The sequence below is a fragment of the Micropterus dolomieu genome, linkage group LG17 (assembly GCF_021292245.1).
Source record: "Micropterus dolomieu isolate WLL.071019.BEF.003 ecotype Adirondacks linkage group LG17, ASM2129224v1, whole genome shotgun sequence".
NCBI lineage: Eukaryota > Metazoa > Chordata > Actinopteri > Centrarchiformes > Centrarchidae > Micropterus > Micropterus dolomieu.
This window is the reverse complement of record NC_060166.1, coordinates 6,564,528-6,584,207: the sequence shown is the minus strand read 5'-3', so window position 1 is coordinate 6,584,207 and position 19,680 is coordinate 6,564,528. Positions and strand designations below refer to the sequence as shown.

The 19,680-nt window shown below is 42.6% G+C and overlaps 2 protein-coding genes across 5 annotated transcripts in view; one reads left to right on the top strand and one right to left on the bottom strand.

The window, feature by feature from the left end:
• Window positions 1–19,674, top strand: part of sorl1 (sortilin-related receptor, L(DLR class) A repeats containing) — a 94,603-nt gene extending 74,929 nt beyond the window's left edge. The window contains exons 22-48 of one of the 4 annotated variants that reach the window (XM_046074868.1): window positions 57–230; window positions 331–444; window positions 558–680; window positions 1,672–1,791; window positions 2,109–2,234; window positions 3,018–3,125; window positions 3,584–3,715; window positions 4,148–4,279; window positions 4,494–4,628; window positions 5,348–5,500; window positions 5,730–5,906; window positions 6,434–6,562; window positions 6,837–6,963; window positions 7,492–7,661; window positions 8,486–8,598; window positions 8,986–9,090; window positions 9,254–9,320; window positions 9,953–10,035; window positions 10,116–10,206; window positions 10,294–10,484; window positions 11,199–11,318; window positions 13,605–13,769; window positions 13,968–14,142; window positions 15,929–16,035; window positions 16,271–16,463; window positions 16,572–16,784; window positions 18,295–19,674. In XM_046074868.1, the coding sequence (XP_045930824.1) occupies window positions 57–230; window positions 331–444; window positions 558–680; window positions 1,672–1,791; window positions 2,109–2,234; window positions 3,018–3,125; window positions 3,584–3,715; window positions 4,148–4,279; window positions 4,494–4,628; window positions 5,348–5,500; window positions 5,730–5,906; window positions 6,434–6,562; window positions 6,837–6,963; window positions 7,492–7,661; window positions 8,486–8,598; window positions 8,986–9,090; window positions 9,254–9,320; window positions 9,953–10,035; window positions 10,116–10,206; window positions 10,294–10,484; window positions 11,199–11,318; window positions 13,605–13,769; window positions 13,968–14,142; window positions 15,929–16,035; window positions 16,271–16,463; window positions 16,572–16,784; window positions 18,295–18,362 (3,611 nt within the window). In that variant the 3' untranslated portion in view covers window positions 18,363–19,674. Of the gene's footprint in view, window positions 1–56; window positions 231–330; window positions 445–557; window positions 681–1,671; window positions 1,792–2,108; window positions 2,235–3,014; window positions 3,126–3,583; window positions 3,716–4,147; window positions 4,280–4,493; window positions 4,629–5,347; window positions 5,501–5,726; window positions 5,907–6,433; window positions 6,563–6,836; window positions 6,964–7,491; window positions 7,662–8,485; window positions 8,599–8,985; window positions 9,091–9,253; window positions 9,321–9,952; window positions 10,036–10,115; window positions 10,207–10,293; window positions 10,485–11,198; window positions 11,319–13,604; window positions 13,770–13,967; window positions 14,143–15,928; window positions 16,036–16,270; window positions 16,464–16,571; window positions 16,785–18,294 lie in introns of all 4 variants that reach the window. The other 3 variants (XM_046074867.1, XM_046074866.1, XM_046074864.1) reach the window with 3 other exon arrangements.
• tpst1 (tyrosylprotein sulfotransferase 1) overlaps window positions 1–19,680 on the bottom strand; it is a gene marked incomplete at its 3' end in the record, with an annotated part of 837,181 nt that overhangs the window by 278,510 nt on the left and 538,991 nt on the right.

Below are 19,680 nucleotides of genomic sequence, written 5' to 3'. Positions count from 1 at the left end.
ATTAATAGTAGATTACATGCCTGCTCAAACTGAGGTCTGGATCTCTTGTCCACCAGGCCATAATGCCTGTGCCGACCAGCCGTGCAGCCTGCTGTGTCTGCCTCAGCCCGGCCACCGACACACCTGCGTCTGCCCCGACGGTACCCCGACTGTAACTATGCCCAACGGAGAACTGCAGTGCCAGTGTCCCACCGGCTACCAGCTCCAAAACAACACCTGCGTGAAGACTGGTAAAACAAAATTACTGTCTTGATGCTGTAAGATAAATGATCAGGAGGGACTATCTGATTAATTAGTAGTTGCATGTGATGCTTTCTTTCCTCCAATCAGAGCACAGTTGTTTGCCCAACCAGTACCGCTGCTCCAACGGCCGCTGCATCAGCAGCATCTGGAAATGCGACAGCGACAACGACTGCGGAGACATGAGCGATGAGCAGGAGTGTCGTAAGTATAAAGCCACATCACTTTCCTCCTTATGTAGATACATGCAAAAGCTGGTTGTACATAAATTACTACATATATTTATTTGTCCTTGTTTGTCTCCTGTCCACTTTTAGCCACCACGACCTGTGACCCATCCAACCAGTTTCGCTGTGTGGCCTCGGGGTCCTGCATCCCCCTTGCCTTCAAATGTGACCATGAAGACGACTGCGGAGACAACAGTGATGAGGACCACTGTGGTAAGGGATGATAAAAACGCAAAATTGTACATAAATAACATGTACATGTATATAATATTTGCAGGAAAAAAGGGTAAAAATATATGCATGTATGTGTGTGTGTGCATATATATATATATACACACACACACACATAAATAGAAAAGTAGTATTAATAAAATCTCTATTGTAAACAAATTACTTGTAAAGGAAGAAACAAAATTTTGTGTCATGATCTCCACATTTGACAGCATACTGAATCCCTTGGAGACTTTTTGTCACCAAAGATTTGTAATCATCTTGAAAAGAGTGAAATAAACATTATCATGACATCTCAAAGGTTTTCTTCTCTCAAAACCTCAAAATCGTGGAAAAAGCACAAGTGCACAACCCTTTTTTAGTTACACTGCAGAAGTTCACTTACTGTCATGTAATGCTCCAAGAATCTCAGCAACATGCGTCATTTGTGGCTATTAGAGAGGGAACTGAAAATAACACTTGAGAGATTTATTATAATTTAAAGGAAATTCTCGGACGTGAGAATTGGCAGACTGTCAGTTAGAGGTCGCTTCAGTTTAAAGGAAGCTTAGCTGGGTGTTGTAGGCTATTCCCAGTGCCTCATTGAACAGGTTTGTAATGGAAATACAATCAATGGCTTGTTGCAGGTGTCTCTATGCAAAGTATTTGAGCCAAAGCATGTTTCCAAGGAAAAGAGCCCTGTGGTCATATCTAGCTTACCAGAATCATATTTCTTTGTCACCATGTTATTTAAAATGTACTTTAGTGTATGCTAGTTAAGTACATATAACATATTGAAGTCTAAATTAGGCTCTGCAACCTGAAGTATAGTATCATGTGATAAGAAATATCTTTTTTTCTTGTATATCTAAATTTAAAGTCCATCTAAGCCAATCACCAAGTTCTAGGTTTTTCCTGTACCGGGGGTGACAAAAGAGTGGAAAGGCAAAGCTTCAGCGAGTACTAACTGTAACTGTGTTAATGCATTTCTCAGAGTCTCACCAGTGTGGCCCCGGAGAGTTTACATGTGCGCGAGGCGTTTGTATACGAGAAGCGTGGCGCTGTGATGGAGACAATGACTGCAGAGACTGGTCGGACGAAGCCAACTGTACAGGTGACGACTGGGTTACTGACTACATGATACATTATAAAAAATAAAGCTACGAGATCAGTTACAGTGGATGCAGAATCTCATGAGAGAAGTAATGAGAGAAACCCAGCATTATCTTTCACTATAGTTACAGGAATAATCACAAAATGTCTTTATTTCTGTTCCTATTTAAAATCAAATCCACTGCCATGTATATGTTCACAATGGTAAAGATAATGACATTTCAGATTAAGATTACGCTTCTAATGCTGTCATCTGTGAAGCACCTCTCCGTCTTAACAGTTTCTCCAAGCCTTTAATCTCTCTCTGTTTGTCCTTAGTGGGCCACCATACGTGCGAGGCCAGCAGCTTCCAGTGTCACACAGGGCACTGTATACCACAGCGCTGGATGTGTGACGGCGATGACGACTGCCAGGATGACTCCGACGAAGACCCCCAATATTGCAGTGAGTTGAGACATATTCAGTCAGTGTGTACTGACAGTGTGTATTTGTACAGCTCGTCATGTCATTTTAGAGTAAACTCACCAACCAGCCCTGCTAAAAATACAGTCCTAGTGAAAGTGTTCTCTCAGATATGAGTGCAGGGCTATGGGGCTTCAGAGAAATCCAGTACCGTGACAAATACCATGATATAGCGAACAACAACACAGGAAGTAATGTAACTAACATTAGCTCAGTTTTGGGTTAGCAAACTGTGGCTACAGTTGCTGCTATGAAGCTAACACGCCAAGAGGACGAGACGGTCCCAGAGCCAGCACACCAGCTTCAGACAGCGACACTCTCAACTCTCCTGCTACTATAGCTGACATCACAACAACACCATGTCTCAGTCCGAGCCGCTTCGTTTGCTTCCCATTTACAGAGCAAGGGCTGTGTACAAACACCAGATATGTTTTCAGTGCACACACGCAACGGACAGCTAGCAGACGGTGAAGAGATATTCAGCATGTGTGTAATGCGTGTGGAACAGAAAAATGGTCTTATAAGACTGCGAATATCAGCTCAGAATGTCACCGTTTGAAAGCCTCAATCAACAACTGTTTATATTAACCATCAAAACGCAGCATTTCCATGCCCTGTCACATGAAGACAACGACCCACACAATTAATAATATTACTAGATATTATAGAAGCCATAAACAGCTACAGCTAAAGAGCAGTCACGAGAGCAGTTTTTCTCTGTTAGCAGTAATATGCTACTAACATTATTCTGTGTGTCTCCAGAAGGAACGCGGTGTAATGGCTTCCTCTGCTCCAATCACACCTGCCTTCCAGCCACCGCACACTGCAACGGGATCCAAGAGTGTCCAGATGGTGCTGATGAGCACAACTGCGGTGAGAGGTCCAGTTTGTTTAGCAGAGTGCGCAGGCGTCATCGGATACAGAGTCAAATGAGTAGTAAATGAATTATGTCAGTCTGGTTATGCTATTGAACATTGGCCCCCCAAAAACAACTTCATGTCCAAAAGGCTAGTTAAAAAACTAAATTCTAGTACTATTTCAAATTCTGTTCAATAATGTACTGCTGCTTAAAGGATTTCTGAGTTACACAAAATGAGAATTACAGTGATTTGAGCGAGAGAAAATAGGTTTCTGTAGGTGAGAGAGAAAAAGATCAAACTGCATAATATTAGGCTGCCGATCTGTGTACCATGGATAATAACCTGTGAAAGTGTTTTATTATTATAATTTGTTGGACATCAGTTGGACACTAAAACAGACTGCAAAACCTGTAGTGTAAAAATAATGTTGGAAAAAGTCATTGCATGTTTCTTTCTTTCTTTCACCCTCAGACCCCCTGTGTACTCGCTACATGGAGTTTGTCTGTAAGAACCGAGCCCAGTGTCTGTTTCAGTCCCTAGTTTGTGACGGGATCAAACACTGTGAAGACGGGTCTGATGAGGACGGCGAGTATGCTGGATGTGGTAAGGAACACTCGCATGCCTTCGCTTTATCACAGCATTTTATTTGAGAAACCGCTCCAAATGTTACATTTTCTTTTTATCTAGTCTTTAATCCCTGCTTGTAACACTTGCAAAATGATTTAACTTTTCTAATGCTATACACGTTTGATTTTTGGGAATTTGATCAATATGTTTTTGGGGAAAAAGGCCTTGAGAGTGTAGGTGCATAGTCTTCCCATAATTTGTTCCCTTAAAACGAGGGACAGGATCGAAATCTACCGTAAAGCCAAACCCTGAAACTATAAATCAATGTCACTTGTTTTCTGGGATGCAAAAGTAAGAGAGATTTTATTCTTCTTCATACCCTTAATGTAATATATCCATAATCATATTTTTCCTGTGCAACAAACTGGTTTGTGTGACACACTGATGTCCCCGTGTGTTTTCTCTCAGCAACGCCGTCTGAGTTTGGCAAAGTATGTGATGCCTACACCTTCCAGTGTGCCAACGGAGTGTGTGTAAGCCTGGAGTGGAAGTGTGACGGCATGGACGACTGCGGGGATTACTCTGATGAAGCCAACTGTGGTGAGGATGAAGAGTTTATGCAGAAATGCACCAGCACAACTTGTTTTTATTATTCAACCATGTGGGACCACGCTGTCTACACATATTGAATAAATAACCAATACGTAGTACATTAGTTTTGTTCTTGTTTTCTTTTTCTTTTTTTTAAAGTAAGGGGATTACAGTATGTCGAAGCAGCATTGTCTGTTACAAACTTTTGCTCTGTGTGTCGCAGCTGCCCCCACTGAGGTCCCAGGCTGCTCCAGGTATTTCCAGTATGAGTGCAGAAATGGACGCTGTATTCCAACATGGTGGAAGTGTGACGGCGAGAACGACTGCGGGGACTGGTCTGATGAGGCCCAGTGTACAGGTACACAGTCCGTCTGTGATGAGGCTACTTGGTTGTTAAAAGCACCCGGACACTTTGGTTACCTTATTATTAACAATGACAAACTGCCTTTTTTAATCTGTTAAAGCACACCATGGAAACATCCCTGGTTTGACGTAGACTTCATCACGTGTTGTCCTCCCACCCCTCTGTTTTCCCTCACTCCCTAAATATCAACTAGCAATTAAAGGCAACAATGCCAGAATAGTTATTTACAAAAAACGTTATTAACATATATCCACCAAATATAGTGGAAAAATACATCTAATAAAATAATAATAAAAATAATGCCAACGATGGTCGTTCAGACTTGGCCTCACATGACTCCAACGACTGTCGTTACAACAGTTAGGAGCCCCACCGAACCAAGTGGTACCCATCATCTTGATAACGAGCCCACAGAGGTTAAATAGTCAGAACAGAAGAAGCCTCTTGGATGAGAGGTGAAACGTTTTCTTAAATCGTCACCTAAGTGATTTTAACCTTGCTTGGATAACTATGACCTGAACCACTGAGAATCTTAACAGACATCTGGAAAAATACTGTTGTACCGACCTGATATACATACAAATACACTGAGCACTGTTTGAGACTTATATAAGGTAAATAAAAAATAAATGATCAGGTAAAACTTTACTCATCTAAATGACCAATCTGTCCATCCATCCTCAGTCATTAAACTTGAATCATCACCCGTGTAGGTGGTGTTACTCCTCACACTGTAGCCCCTGGACCCTCTACTTGTGCCTCCAACCGCTTCCACTGTGGCTCTGGAGCTTGTATCATCAACACCTGGGTGTGTGACGGCTACGCTGACTGTCCCGATGGCAGCGATGAGCTGGGATGTCCCACAGGTACCACCTCCTTCTGCTGATCGCTTGAGGTTTTTAGCAAAAGAAGTGGCGGTTCATATTATTTGTTTGTATGTCATGTGTTTTATTTGGATTTAAATGTTAACCAAACTAAAATATAAAATAAAATATAGTACACAACTATATATACAAATATAGTAAAGATCAATAAACAAAAAAGTAAACCAAATATTATTCCCCACTGTAACAACCTGTACTTCTCTGACAGCAGCTAATGGCTCTGTGACGCTGGCTCCGGTTCCTACCCAGGCCCCGCCTCCGCCGCCGTCCCCTGGCCGTTGCAGTCGGGGTCAGTTCCTGTGTCGCCGACCCCCCCACTGCATCCCCGACTGGCAGCGCTGTGACGGCCAGCTCCACTGCCAGGACGGCTCTGATGAAGCCCACTGCCGTGAGTCTGCATACTGTACACCTGTGATACCAGCACACACAATCAGCGAGAAAATCTTGTCTCATAGTAACATGTTTTGGATTTAACGGTGAACAATAGATTCAAATACAGATAATAAACTAAAACTATTGCATGTATGAGAGTGAACCTTTTGAATTCACGCTACAAAAAAATCCACTAATATTGTTTTGTTGGCTAAAAGGCAAAATTACAAATGTTGAAAACCTGCAGTTGCAACCTATAAAAGGACTGCATGACTGAACATTACGGCTGATATACTGTAGAATGTAGTGACACATTTACGCACTGATGACGCAAGAGGTACATGATTGTTCACAGCCAATTTTTCATTTCATTAATACATGAAAATGTTAGTGGTACTGCAGCTGAAACAGGAACAAGCAAGAAATAATCATTTTCAGGTCGATTGTTCCCATCACTGCACACAGAAAGTTGCAGTGTGGCATATTTAGATGCGGGAAATCCAATAACAGAAACAATAATGTAAAACCTTTCTCTCTCTCCAGCCACTCGCGGACCTCTGTTCTGCTTTAACGGGACTCGCTGTTCTGATGGTGAAGCCTGCATACTGAACAGTGAGAGATGTGACGGCTTCTTGGACTGCTCCGACCACAGCGACGAGGACAACTGCACCTGTAGGTCCCAAATACTCTCACCATGACCAAGTGTGTTTATATCACCTACGAGCTTTTGGAATTGGATGGTTAGACAATATTAGCCTTTAAAAGAAACTCACATTAATGTCGAGCCCATTTTAAATGCCAGTATGTCTGCTGTAGCGCTTTACTGTACATACAGTAAGACACATTTAGTATTTTGAAAGCAGTGTAATGCTGCCACCTGCTGGCTGTTAGTGTTTTTCATTGCAAATAGTATAATCCATAAGAAATATCTCCCTCTGTCTCCCAGTGGACACCCTGGCCTATAAAGTCCAGAACCTGCAGTGGACACCAGACTTCTTGGGTGCCATCACCCTGACCTGGTCTCGCCCCAAAAACCTTCCTCTGGACTCCTGCTACTTCCTTGTATACTACAGGTGAGCCGTAAGGTGCCATTAGGTGGACAGTATTGACCCTGTATTAAAAACCAGATATCAGCCAGCCATATTGACACCTGACCACCTGTCCATCAAACTTAAATCACAACTCCATTATCTGTAGTATTAATTCATAGGTTTGTGCAACTTAGCATCAAAGGGCATTGTGCAATAGGTGCTGAAGGGTTTTTGAACTTTTTATATCTACCACTACTGCTCTTCTGGGGAGGGGATTATGTAAGACTCCAAGTGTCAGATGTTTTTCCAGTGTGACTGTACATGTACATGCTGTGTGCTGTGTTCTCTCTAATGTCCAAGACAAATTTCTCTCAAGGCTAATCCTAATGTTACAGTTGTCACACTACGACTGCAGTATGCATTAATTATTATAATTTCAGCTTAATATTAACATTAGCCACTCCACCCTGCCAAGAATATAATTCTGCATGAACAAAAACGCCTCTGGGCGAGGCTCTCTTATCTTGCCCCGATGCCCTTCTGTCATGATGTTGTGTTTTTTGTGTCCAGGCTCGTGGGTACCCAGCAGTGGACCACTATGGACACTCACAGCAACAAGACCAGCTATAAACTGACCGTGCTGAAACCAGACACCACCTACCACGTCAAAGTGCTCACTCAGTGTCTCAGCAAGCTGCATAAGACCAACGAGGTGATCACAGTCAGGACTCCAGAGGGACGTGAGTATTTCTGAGTGGCTCATTTTCTCACTGTCACTGCGGTTCGTATTCTTCAAAACTAACGCTAACAGCAGTAGCCATCTAAAATTGCCACTCCCAACCAGAAGCTAGAGGCGCCCTTACATTTCACAAACCCACTCCATCTGACAGTGTCTCATTTAAATTGTGCATCAACTTGTTCCAGCTCTTCGCTGAAGTTACACTAAATGATGTTTACACTGAGTGAAATATTCAAACCAAATACTACATGTTTTTATGGCTACATGCTTCCATGTACCTGGGGGCAAGTCTTTGTACCACTCAACAAGTACACATCATAAGGTGTCAACAGCAAGGTGTCAAAGTCGACAGTTCTAGGACAGGGGGTGGAGTTACAGTTCACAGTCTTACAGTCTTGCACTGTTCGACCTCTGTTGTGACAAGCCAGACGTTAGGCTTTTTACCTGTGTGTTTGCCTTCATAAATATTTAAATTTGCCAATAAAAACAGAAAGAAAGAAATATACAGTTGAAAGCTGTAATGTATGTTAATGTATATTATGTCAGAACCTAGCAGCTCAATTTAATTTACACCAGAAGAGCAGCTATACTAAATAAATATATATGTAAAGAACTACTTAATAAGTCCTAACTTCAAACCATCCTATAAAAAGACACGCAGAGTCACTAGTTAGTGTAATTTCATTATAGTGGATAGTTTCACAAATGGACATGCCAGCATTACTTGTGAATAAGCTAAGAGTCAGATGGAGGATCATTGAAAAGTGTTAAACAGAGCTGATCCTCCCAGCCTTACATGTTGGATGATCAATGTGTGTCCTGCAGTCCCCGACCCACCCAGGAACCTGCAGCTGGCTTGTGATAACAGGGAGGATGGGACGGTGGAAGTTTCCTGGAGCCCTCCTGACAAAGGACACGGCCTCATCAGAGAGTACATTGTGAGTCCTTTACATCCGCATAAAACTGATTCACAATTATTAGTCAGTATAATGACTAAAACAGACGAGACCTGCCTATTACTGTGCTGTATTTCAAATGATTAGTCCCGTGGTCAGATGTCTCAAGATTGACTGAGCTTTCAGATTTTCTGTCAATCGCAGATGGTTTAAAGCCAGAATCACATTTTTCCTCTTTCTGTAAGCGAAAGGATCTCACCTGTATGATAATTATTCCACAAATCACTTTTATTTTGACAATGTATCAAACAGCTGCTCTCATACTGTTAAACAAGATTATAAATTTCCTCTCAGACTTTTCTGCCCCTGCCTTAACATGCCTTAAACTACTGTATGCCTTAATAGGTGTGTGTGTGTGTTTGATGTCAGATTGAGTACAGCGAGCGAGGAGGTCTTGAGTGGACGTCACAGAGATGCACCATAACCAGCGCTGAGGTGAAGGAGCTGCAGCCAGACACTCTGTACAGGTTCAGGGTAAGACGCACACACATGCATGTGCAGAGTGTTCCTTTTTACGACTGCACTGTGGTAAAATGGTGACAAAAAGGGGTAAAAATTGTGTTTTCGAGAAATAGCAACATTGCCGATATCACATCCAGTGTTTAAATGTTGCCGTTGCTGTGATGATGTTTCCCAGGTGGCAGCAGTGACCAGTCGAGGCGTGGGCAACTGGACCGAGGTTAAATCCATCACCCCTAAGAAAGGTAAGTTGTTCCTCTCAACACTGCCACACACACACGCACGCACACACACACACTCTAGTATGAAAACCTTTCCAACACTGCCACCTACTGGTGTTTAGCAGGTATTTCAGGCTGTGCTGTTTGAAACTGCAGCAGCAGTGTGAATGCTGCAAATGAGATAATTTGCCACCTCTGCCTGTCTGTCAGGGGGTGAAGATTTTGGCTGGGGATAAAAGAACATTTATCCATCAGTACAACAACCAGTCTGTGGTTCTTTTTTTAGCATGAATACGGTTTTCACTCACTCACTCTACAGATTCTGCTTTGTCTGTTCTCCTCAAGGTCAAGCTGCTGTTCATAAAACTCATCATTTCCTCCAGATGTTTCACCAAAAAAACATGCCTTCTGTGGAAGGAAGGGGATTGAAAATCTTGGAGGCTTTTAATGTGAAACACATGGAGGAAGAGCTGAGTTTGCAGCGAAATTCTAATAAAGTAATATACCTAGAGGAAGTAAATTTGCCATCGTTTAGACTGCTGCCCCTGAAGGGACAACCAAATCACACTGAAAGCATTTCCTCGCCCACCATCTGAATTAAAAAATACAAAACAAATCATTAAATTCCACTTTGATCTGCTCTTTCTGTGCTGCAGCTCTGCCTCCTCCCTCCGTGATCGCTGACAGCATCACAGAAAACTCCATGAGCCTTTCGTTCAGCTTCAACTCCCAGTATGAGGTAAGAGCTTTTCTCTACAGCACCTATTCAGTTTGCTACCCAAAGGCTTGTGTCTGTACAAACGTTTGTCTTACTTCAAGGTGAAGCAGTACAAAGTGATTCTGTCCTGGCAGTTTGACACCCACGTCAAGGAGAGCAAGAACTACACAGTGAGCGAGAAGATCCTCAAAGGTACTGTTTGTGTGTGTGACTCTTGATCCAGGTGAATTACACATATCCATCAAGTGTTTATCTGAAAGGACATGTGTATGTTTCCAGCTACAAACCTGACAGCAGGGACAGTGTATGAGGTGGCCGTGTGGGCTCACACCAGTATAGGAGACAGTCCCACCGCCCTGTCCCATCATCAGACCACTGGTACCCAGCCGGACCGGCCTCTCCTCAAAGCCCGGGCCCTCAACCAGACAGCTGTGGACTGCAGCTGGACTGTCAGCAAGTCCCCTGCCCAGGTACAGCAGAGAGCTGCTTTAGACCTCCCCTAACAGCAAGCTGAGGATTTATCAGTACATAATGATGCACGCACAGGGATAAAATATCAGCAGCAGATTTCTAAAAGAGGTTAGAAGGTCATAGAACCACTAACATTTCACAATTCATGGTATGCATCTTCTCGGGGGTGTAACATAACAAATATGTGCGGCATCTTAAAAACAGTTGACTTAAGTTGTAAATTTGATGAACTTTAAGATCCTTCAAATTATGCTTTGACATTTACTGAAACCCTTAAAAAGATGCAAACTTATAGACTTATAGATTCAGTCTTAGTGTTTACTGCGTTGTTTGTGGTTCCCAACCTGATGATTCACGGAATGATAAAGAAACATACTACCACCAGACACAATTGGGAGGGTTTTTCCCGGCTGTTTTTTGTGCGTTAATTGTTTTTCACTACGGGAAGTCTTGAGCTAAACTGCTCGCAACTCGTAGACAATCAGTTAGAGGAGGTTGCAAGCAGAAGTTGCTTTATTTCAAAAGGTCATAAACCTAAAAGTTTGGGAACCACTGCTCTATAAGCACTGTAAGACATTTTTTGGTGGAACATCTGGAGGAAATGAGGAGCAGCTTGATATTGTTTCACTTAGATATGGTTTTGTAAAGGACAACTCGCTCACTAAAGAACCATTCACTGAACCACTTTGTGGCGTGCGTGCGTGTGTGTGTAGGTGTATGGTGTGTTTTATGCCACCTCCTTCCTGGACCTGTACCGCAGTCCTCGTCAGGTCTCCACCACATCTCTCACCCTGACAGTCGCAGTGGAAAGTGATGAGCAGTATCTCTTCCTGGTGAGTCTTTCAGCTTTCTACCAACTTGGAATTTATACCAATACCCTCAAGTGTGGGGAATATTGCATCTTGCATTTTAATGTTTCACTATGTGCACACTGCGCCACTACTTTTGAATTTAAATAAAGTTTGTTTGTTTGTTAAAGCTCTAATCAGTCCAGTGTTAATTCAGGAGAGACATCTGAGCAGGTGTCAGAACTCCCACATGTCACATCTTTCAGGCAATCCCACAGTGTTTTCATACTGAAAAGTTTGCTCTGGCATGAAGCCAAATTAGTTCCTGCGGGTGTGTCTCTGTGAAGAAAAACAGAGGCCTGAAAGAGAACGTCAGTGCCAAAGTGGAAATTATTCAGTGTAATATTTGACAAATCCTGGTGCAAATGGGAACCACGATCTGCTCCACAGCTCTGGCACCACCGGTGTTAGCTGGTGTGGGAGTTGAAGCGAACGGTTGATAAAGCTACATGATTGAAGAATTAATTTAAATTCAAGTACTTTAGTGATACACAGATACACTGTATTAAAACAAATGTTGAATAATAAATAATTCCACATCTTCCATATTTATTTTTATTCTATACAACTATTCCTGTAAATAAAACACTATAAAAATGATCATACTGAGCAGTGGAATGAATGCATTAGGGCTGCAACTGATAGCCGTCAATCAATCCCTACATATGAATGTGTTTTGATTAATCCATTCATCTGGAATTTATTTTAATTGTGCCAGCTAGATCTTAATTAGAGAATGAAGTTACTAAGAACCCTAGGTACTCGATTTGCATTTCTATATATGTAACAGATAGCAGCAGACAATCTCAAGAAACAAGAAAGTTCAAGAAGTTTGACCCAGCGAATGTTAATCAATCGCAAATTGCAATTTTAATCCTGGCAACGCTTTCCTTGCGGGGGTTTTATTGCTGGACAACTGCCGAGTGTTCACACACAAGGTGATAACGCGAATAAACACATCCCGCCATTACTACAGCTGGTTGAACCCAAAGTAATGAATATAAATAAACTAATCAAACTGATGCCGAAGTAACTACAATATGATGCGGATTTGTTAAACATATGAATTCATGCTTTGTCAGCGAGACAGCAGGACAACAACTTTTTAAAATGTTTGTTTTCTGAATGGAGTTTGGATCGATCAGGGCTATGCTAACTTGGTTACAGTAAAGTACAACGATAGCTGGAATAAAGTTACAGACACACGTTTTCTGATCTCACCAGGCAGTTCAACTTCCTCGCTTTCTTTTCTCCAAGCAATGTCCAGTTTTGTCTGTTTTTTTATATAAATATGAAGTCGTAGTCCAACAGAGCTCTGGGTGCCAACTGACGCTAACAACAACAGTAGAACCAGAAATGCACGGACACTCTCAGCTGAGAAGCTCGAGTGAAGGTAAATGAAGTTGTAATCCCAAAATCTAAAGTAAAAAGTTAATTTAATAAAAGCAGTTAACTCTGAGCTCCTCCCGCAGGTAAACGGCGTAGTTGTCAGACCAGAAGTTGTCAGAGCAGAATCCAGACTGACTACGGGTGTTTATTTGTCCAAAAACTGCAGCGCTGCTTTCTTCTGCACTTCCCCATACTTTAGCAGCTCTCCGTTGGCCAGCGGCATGTCACCCCCCCCTTCTGCCTGGTCCTCCCCAAACAGTGCTCTGAAGCCGTCAGTGACGTTCGAACAATCTCACCGCTGATAGGCTTTCGCAACATAGTGTCATGCGAATTTCTCGCTCAAGTTGCAATATTTGAACTCCACGAACCAGCGAATGTCTCGCCAAACGCATCTTCTGCACGGAGCGGATTCGCAGGAATTTGCATCTTTGCGTTGACTTTGTATGTAATCAAGCCACGTGAAACGCTGGATTTGCTTTCAGTGTGAACACACCATACAGTGTGGTTAGCTGATTAAAGGCAATACAATGTTTTCCGTAATATTTCATGTTTGTTTGCTTTGAAACTCGTGTTTTCCTTCCTTTACAATTGTAATAATAGATGGAGTGAAAAGGGTATGAAAGGACACACAATTTAAACCCAGCATGATAATGGAAAGATATTGTATTCATGTTTAGCATGTATAGATGTCTCCCCTAAACAGCCATTGTAGTATTGATAAAAGTATATATAAATCGACAGCATTATATTAGTAAACAATGGCGTGATTATATTATATACACATTAACGCCTTTTCTGTATGATTCTGGCCCATCTCTCTATGACTTGTACCTGTTCTGATCCAGAGGCCTCACAGCTGTAATTATTGTGGTCTGTCTTCAGGTGCGTGCTATCTCTCCCTTCCTGGGTCCTCCCTCCGACAACGCTGTGGTGAAAATGATTCCCAACGAGAGGCTGCCACCCAGGAACCTCCATCGTGTGCGGGTCGACAAGACACAGGCCACGCTGAAGTGGCAGCCGCCCTACGACGCCCCAAACACACCTCTGGTAAAGCACTGTCCCATGTCACCGTGATGATGATGATACAACCAATTATCTGCGTAACACTCTGACTCTGTTCAAAGTGGGTTACGATGTACCTGACTTTACCCAACTGCATTATCTGCTATGATGATGACACAAAAGACTTCCTGTTTTTGTTGTTGTGTCTTCCTGTCCTCTCTCTGGCTGCCTGTGGATCTGTAGACATACGTGATCCACGTGCGGGACGTGATCCGTAAGGTGGAGCGGGACTACAAGCTGACCACCCAGAACAACACAGTGGAGTACCTGCTGAAAGACCTGGAGGCCGGAGGACGATACAGCATCTCTGTCCGCCTGCGCAACATGAGCAAGGAGGCCAGCTTTACTCTCAGCACAGGTACACGCACAGCACTGAAAGGCAGAAATGCCATTGAGCAATGTGCATCACAAGTTACAGCTCACTCAAATATGATAAGTTTGAAGTAATTCAGCCTTTGCAAAGTCCCGCCCCCTTTGTGACTTTTACTCTTTTTGCACATACCTGACAGCGTTGTGTTATAGTATTATATTTTTATAAATTTTTGTATACTTCTAAATTTTTTGATCTCCTTACTTTGTATATATTTGTATTTCAATTTATGTTCATGTGTACTGTAAGCACCAATTTATACCAAGGCAAATTCCTCCTATGTGAACATGTGACATTTATTTTATTTTATTCAGAAGATGGACGAATTTAGAAAGTTGCGCGGCGCTGCGGACAGCCTCCAGCTGCAGTAGCACATGGATCATGCATAAAACCAGAAGTATTAGACTTCATCCAGCCAGAGGGAACAATTACTGACCATCCGCAGTGCGCCGGTTCCACCGACACCACAACCCATAGTAGGTCTACCGGAGAGGAGGTCGCAGGAGCTGCCTGGTGCGCTGCGGAGGGTCGATGAGCACTCCCCCTGGTTCGATGAAGCCCGACTCTCCTGATTTATGCCGTGATGATACAGAAAAATAGAGAAGACCGGCAAAAATTGCATATCGTCCCCCCTCCACAAAATATCACAAATCATATTTTCCGAGGAGCTTAAGCTCCCCCTGGCTCCCCCGTAGTTCGCACCCTGGCCGTAGCCACGAGAAAAAAAACCTTGATAAAATATTCGGGTATTTTCTGGTGCTTCAGATCAGCCCAAAACAAAATGCTACCTGGATGCTGACGTACTCAATCGATAGCTGACTGGATAGAATAGAAGAATCCTGAGTGTTTGAGTGGCTTGCAGGCAAAGCAACGCACAGCAACAAGGAAATTATTTTTGTTCCAGTGAGTTAAGCTTGGAACAATTTTGCAAAAAAGCAGCCTACATGTTCTTTAATTACTGTTTTTGTATGTGGCTATAACATATAGTGCTCACTACTACAATCAAAATTGCCACAGTTGATATGAGATACCATAGAAGTTGAAAAGAAATAGCCTATATGTTTTGTTAGTGTGACCAATCTGGGGACAAAGGCAGACAACTTCTGCTGCAAACAACAGCAGGCAAAGCAGGATGTTTGAAAAGCAGTAGTGATAAAATAAAACACCTGTCAGAGATAGAACAAAACGCAGCTGCTTTGTTTTTCCATTTTGGTTTTAAAACAGAAGAAAAACCAAAAAAGGACTTGTTCTTTTGGTTTTTTCATTTTGGTTCTGAATCGGAATAATCAAAGAGCGAGAACCATACACGGATTGCTGTGAATATGAGGAATAATCAGTGTAATTCTATCACGTATAACAAGCTTGGCTGACTCTTCTCTAGTGTACCGTTAAAACCAATGAAGAGCAGGACAGAGCACCTAAATTTAGTTGTGTTTTTAATTTGGGAAGGACAATAAAAAAGACACCACACTCCACAATCTTAGGTTCTTAAAGCTTTTACTCCTCCACACCACATCAGCACAAATGAAAACAATCTTTAGTTGTAGCCATAGTTACAACATCTGTTTCACTATCTGCTAATTAATGCATGCATGGCTATGGTAGGTTAAACTGTGATCTCTATGTGGGCGATTATGGTTTTATAAATACCACTGATACTGCATGTATTTGTAAGTGTGGTGCAGGCGAGATTAAGCTCCCACCATACTTTTGAACTATACATATCTTTACAAAGAGATATATGGCTGAAAGCACTAATTTCTTTCTGCTGCAGTTTCTCTTCCGGCTCCTGAAGCCTTGAAAATTTTGACAGAGAAAGACCATGTGTTCCTCTTCTGGAAGAGTCTGGCTGTCAGAGAGAAGGGCTTCAATGAGAGCAGGGTGAGACACCAGTAACCAATACCTTGGGTTTTTCACTGTGTTACAACTTTATCTTGTGTTTTACAACTGTCGACTCTAGGTATAAGACTCGAGGAATATTTATTTGTATACTTCTAACAATTCTCTTTCAGGTCTAATCAGCATGTGCCGCAGAAGTAACCCGGTGCATATCGTCTAGTAGCAGTCCAACAGAAGCATCTTTTGTAACTCCTCTGTGGTTTTGTGCTGTTTACAGGGGTATGAAGTGCATGTGTATGATACCGCAACCAACCAGACGTCCTACCTGGGAAACACGACAGAGACCTATTTCCGCATCAGCAGCCTGCTGGCGGCACACAACTACACTTTCTCTGTGCAGGCCCGCTGCCTGCTGAACGGTCAGCTGTGTGGGGAGCCCGCACTGTTGCTCTATAACCAGCTGACAGCAGGTACTGGAACATAAACAGACACATTTTGAAATATGAGCGCTAAACAAAAACAAACATGGACTTGCTTTTCTATTTATACTGTACGTGTTACTTTCCTTACCTGTCCAGGGACCAGTGATGCCTCCCGCAGTGAGGGCCACTCAGGAGACATGGCAGCGGTGGTGGTGCCTGTCCTCTTCCTGCTGCTGCTCGGAGTGTGTGGGGGCCTGGTGGTGCTCTACCTCCGACACCGCCGACTGCAGAATAATTTCACCGCCTTCGCAAACTCCCATTACAACTCCCGCCTTGGCTCTGCCATCTTCTCGTCCGGGGATGAACTGGGTGAGATAACTAAAATATTTTTGTGTGTACGCCTTCTGGCCATCCAGGTGTTGGAGTGCAGGCACACGCCTGACACTGCAGAGCTCATGAGGGTTTGGTACCTGGCTGTGGTACGAACACTGAGCAGTTCAGGTTTACACCATTGATAAGTGGTAACCCCATCATGTTTTCTACACTGTTTGAGGTTTAACTGGCGCTCATTTAATTACATCGTCTCTGTGCGCCCTCTGCTCCTGTGGTTAATTGCACCCAAATGAAAAATTAGTGCCTCGACCAACCAACTCCTAATAGTTGAATAACTGTAGTGCACGGTGTGTTTTCTTTGGCCAATTTGCTCAAAATTTGTTTAATATTTGTGCTACATTTGGATGGAAAGCTAGCTACTCTATGGGCATTGGAGGAGGCACACAGTCCACCAATAGGGGAAGAGCAAAACAATTGTGTTCATCTGTCGGCCCAACTCTAGTATGGAACCATGTATCTAAGAACTTTTTATGGGTCAAGGCACTTAAATACACATACGGCAGAAATTCACATTTTATGGTTTAGTTTTATGACATCAATTTCCAAGCAGTCAGTATAAATTACTGTTAACATGATGACTTTGAGTTATAACCTGTCTGTACAACCAAAGCAACACAGACACTTAATGGTTCTGATTCTCAGCTCAGCTGGGATCTTAATTGTTAATAAAAGGCTTTGATTTATTGTTGTTGTTGTTATACTGTCACCCCGAGCCTGTCCGTGCACCGACTACGCTACCAAGGCACCAACCGATCTACTGCGCATGTCCGCCAAGCTGACTCTAGAAAGTAGTATAAACAGAAGTAGTCCTGGTCCATGGAGTCCACAGCTGTCCATGTGCGCGTCCGCTCCAGAGTATATTTGAGGCTTTGTGCTACTTCAGCTTCGATAAATGAATGGTAATGAGATAGTTTGCAGGGATAGTGCTCAGATGTGTTGCATTAAAAAAGATGAAGCACCCGCATTTCTGAAGCACCATAATGCGCCACCCCTGTGCTGTTTGTTTATGTTTGAGTTCATCTTGGTGACGGAACAAATCAGATTTTTAAAGGTGCATTAATTGATTTTTTGGGGGGGATACTGGAACAAGCTGAGAATACAGCATTGACATATCACCTTAAAAAGCTTAGCAAGCACTTGCCTAAATACATGTCCAATAGACACAGAGAAACATTATCATTCATGTAGAGTTGTGATTATGTCAATCTAATGAAACTAAGTCTACATTCACTGTCTAAAAAACAACAGTGAGCTGAAAGACACTAAGACTAAAGAAGAAACTCTCTCGAACCCTCTGTAGAGCTTAAAGATACTTTACGTTGTGTCATTACATTAGTGGAGTTCACCACTACGAGTGACCCCGTTTAACAGTGTGACCCATTATTAATATATAAAATATTGACACAGTGCGGCTTTTACTCCTACAGAGAAGATGCTTTGTTAATCATTCATCTATCTTCTCTTCCCTCGCTCTCTTCCTCTCAAGGTGATGATGATGAAGATGCTCCCATGATCAGCGGCTTCTCAGACGACGTTCCCATGGTCATCGCGTAGCAAGACGTCCCTCCGCTGCCTGTTTCTCTCTTCCCTTCTCCCGTTCTCTTCTTCCTCACCCACTCCCCCGTTACCCCCCATCACTCCCTATGAGTGCCGCGGTACGATGAAGAGGAAACAGGCGGAAACTTCGCCACCCCTCCCTTAAACCCGTCGATGGAAAACCACCCCGATTGGCAGGAAACATGAAGAAAAATGGAAAAGTGTAAAGAGAGAGAGAGATATTTTTCAAATATACAATGCACTTTTTTTGGATGCGCAATAACTTATTTTTTATAATATTAAATATATATATATGGGGTCAGAAAAGGACTGTGAGGAAGAGGTGGACACTGAAGCAAACTGTGAAGGATTTGAGTTTGTCGAGCGCGCCAGGGAAAAGAGAGACCCTATTTGTAATGCAAACTCACTATCCATAGGAGCGGTTCATTGCTTAACGCCAAAATAAGCATCCAGAGACTGGAATATAGAATGCAAAAAACACACACATTGAAAAAAAATAGAAATATATAGACAAATGCTGTATACAGTATGTACAAATAGAAAATATTGGAGCAGTAATAGTTACATATTATTGTAATAGTACAGTGTGTACTATAGCAGTATGTAACATCGGTGCCCAGCGTGAGACAGTGGGAAGAGTTAACTGCATCATGTTTCATCATCATTTTCATCAATTGTTGGTCTATTTAAATGATCACCAGTTTGGAAACTGTTGATTATTGTAAACGCATGAACAAAGTCTTTGACACTTCAGCGCAACCAAACAGCTCAGTGATTAGATTGACCAGTGGCACCATGTAGTGTCCTCACCTTTATTTTCCACCACCAGCACACTGTTGTAGGTCTGTATGTAGAGGCAACATGTACCAAGATACAAGAATATTCCTGGCTCTGAGGGGGAAGAATCCCTCACAGCATTGTCGAGAACGTCTGAACTATTTGTAAATATTGGCTTTTGAAATGTCCTCTCCTTGTAATGCTGCACCCTGTGATTCTGTAAAATGTGTATTTAGCTTTGTTTTTATCATTTAGGACCACAAATTATTGTCCCCAGCATGTTGCCATAGCTGTAGTTGTAGGGGAAGTGGGTTCTCAGGGAAGAGTGTCGTAGCGGACACCAACGCAACACCACCATCACCATCTGTTGAATAGGTACAGAAAACTTTGACAAGGTACTGGATCAGCTGTGGGTGGAATGATTGGAAAAAATACCGAATTATTGTCAGTAGTTGTGATGAAGAGTCAGGCTCACCACCTGGTTTAGAAAAATATTTAAAGGGTACATTCAAACAAAATCACAAAAACAGCATGTTTT